Raw genomic sequence first — 924 nt, 5'->3', positions numbered from 1 at the left:
AAGTCGAAAATTATTCACAAAAATATATTAAGACTTTATTCAATATCTTAATAATTAAAATCTATTCAGAACAAATAAATACTTCAATTTAAAACTTAAATAGGGACAAAGTGTATTTTTAACATAGTTGAGAGACCAAAGTTTCAATTTTCTCAAAATAATAAAACATACTTTAGTACTATTTCATTTCAGTCCCCATTAAATTTAAAACATACAAACAAGTATGCAAATACTTTCCAGAATATCAGTTTCACTCTCTCATACTTCTTCTTCTTCATCTACCGCTCTTCTCTTCTCCAAATCTCTTCGACCCAATTTTTTTCATCACCTGAAGAACCCCTTTTCATACCTAATTCAGCCCAATCGCCGCCGTGCGTTGTTTTCTTCCTCACCGTCAATGGAATCAGCTGCTGTGACGGTTGATTCAGTTGCTGACAAATTGAAGAAGCAGAGTTTGGGAAATGATGGAAGTAACAGTAAACGTATGTTGAAACTTGAAGAGCTCAATTGGGATCATTCTTTTGTTCGTGAACTTCCTGCTGATCCAAGAACAGATACCATTCCAAGAGAGGTTTTTTTTTATTCCCCTTTTCTGTTTCTTGTTAGTATTTGTATTTTTTTGTGTTGTATTGAGATTGAGTTTTGGTTGAATTTATGATCTTTATTGGATTGCTGTTGTAAATTGAATAGTTGGAATTTCATGAATTGTACACTGATTTCGAGGAGTGTGATTTCAAGTTGGGGTGAGGTAGGAGTGGCCTCTGTGGTGGGCAAGATGAGGGATGCGAGGGTGAGATGCTTTGGGCGTATGAGGAGAAGATGCAAAAATGTCCGAGGTGTGAGAGGTTGGCTAGAGTGGGTATGAGGAGAGGTAGAGGTAGGCTAGAGAAGTCTTTTTTTTTTATGACAAGGGAAACCCGCAGC

At 36.5% G+C, this 924-nt stretch overlaps 1 protein-coding gene across 1 annotated transcript in view; it reads left to right on the top strand.

The window, feature by feature from the left end:
* The first annotated feature begins 220 nt into the window (after window positions 1-220).
* The window catches only part of LOC102594135 (UPF0061 protein azo1574-like), a 6,976-nt gene continuing 6,272 nt past the window's right edge, over window positions 221-924 (top strand). The window contains exon 1 of the mRNA XM_006354143.2: window positions 221-571. Coding sequence (XP_006354205.2) covers window positions 224-571 — 348 coding nt within the window. The 5' untranslated portion in view covers window positions 221-223. The remainder of the gene's footprint in view (window positions 572-924) is intronic.

Source organism: Solanum tuberosum, unplaced genomic scaffold (assembly GCF_000226075.1).
Source record: "Solanum tuberosum cultivar DM 1-3 516 R44 unplaced genomic scaffold, SolTub_3.0 scf00172, whole genome shotgun sequence".
Taxonomy (NCBI): domain Eukaryota; kingdom Viridiplantae; phylum Streptophyta; class Magnoliopsida; order Solanales; family Solanaceae; genus Solanum; species Solanum tuberosum.
The sequence above is the reverse complement of the archived record's forward strand: the minus strand, read 5'-3'. Positions and strand labels throughout refer to the sequence as shown.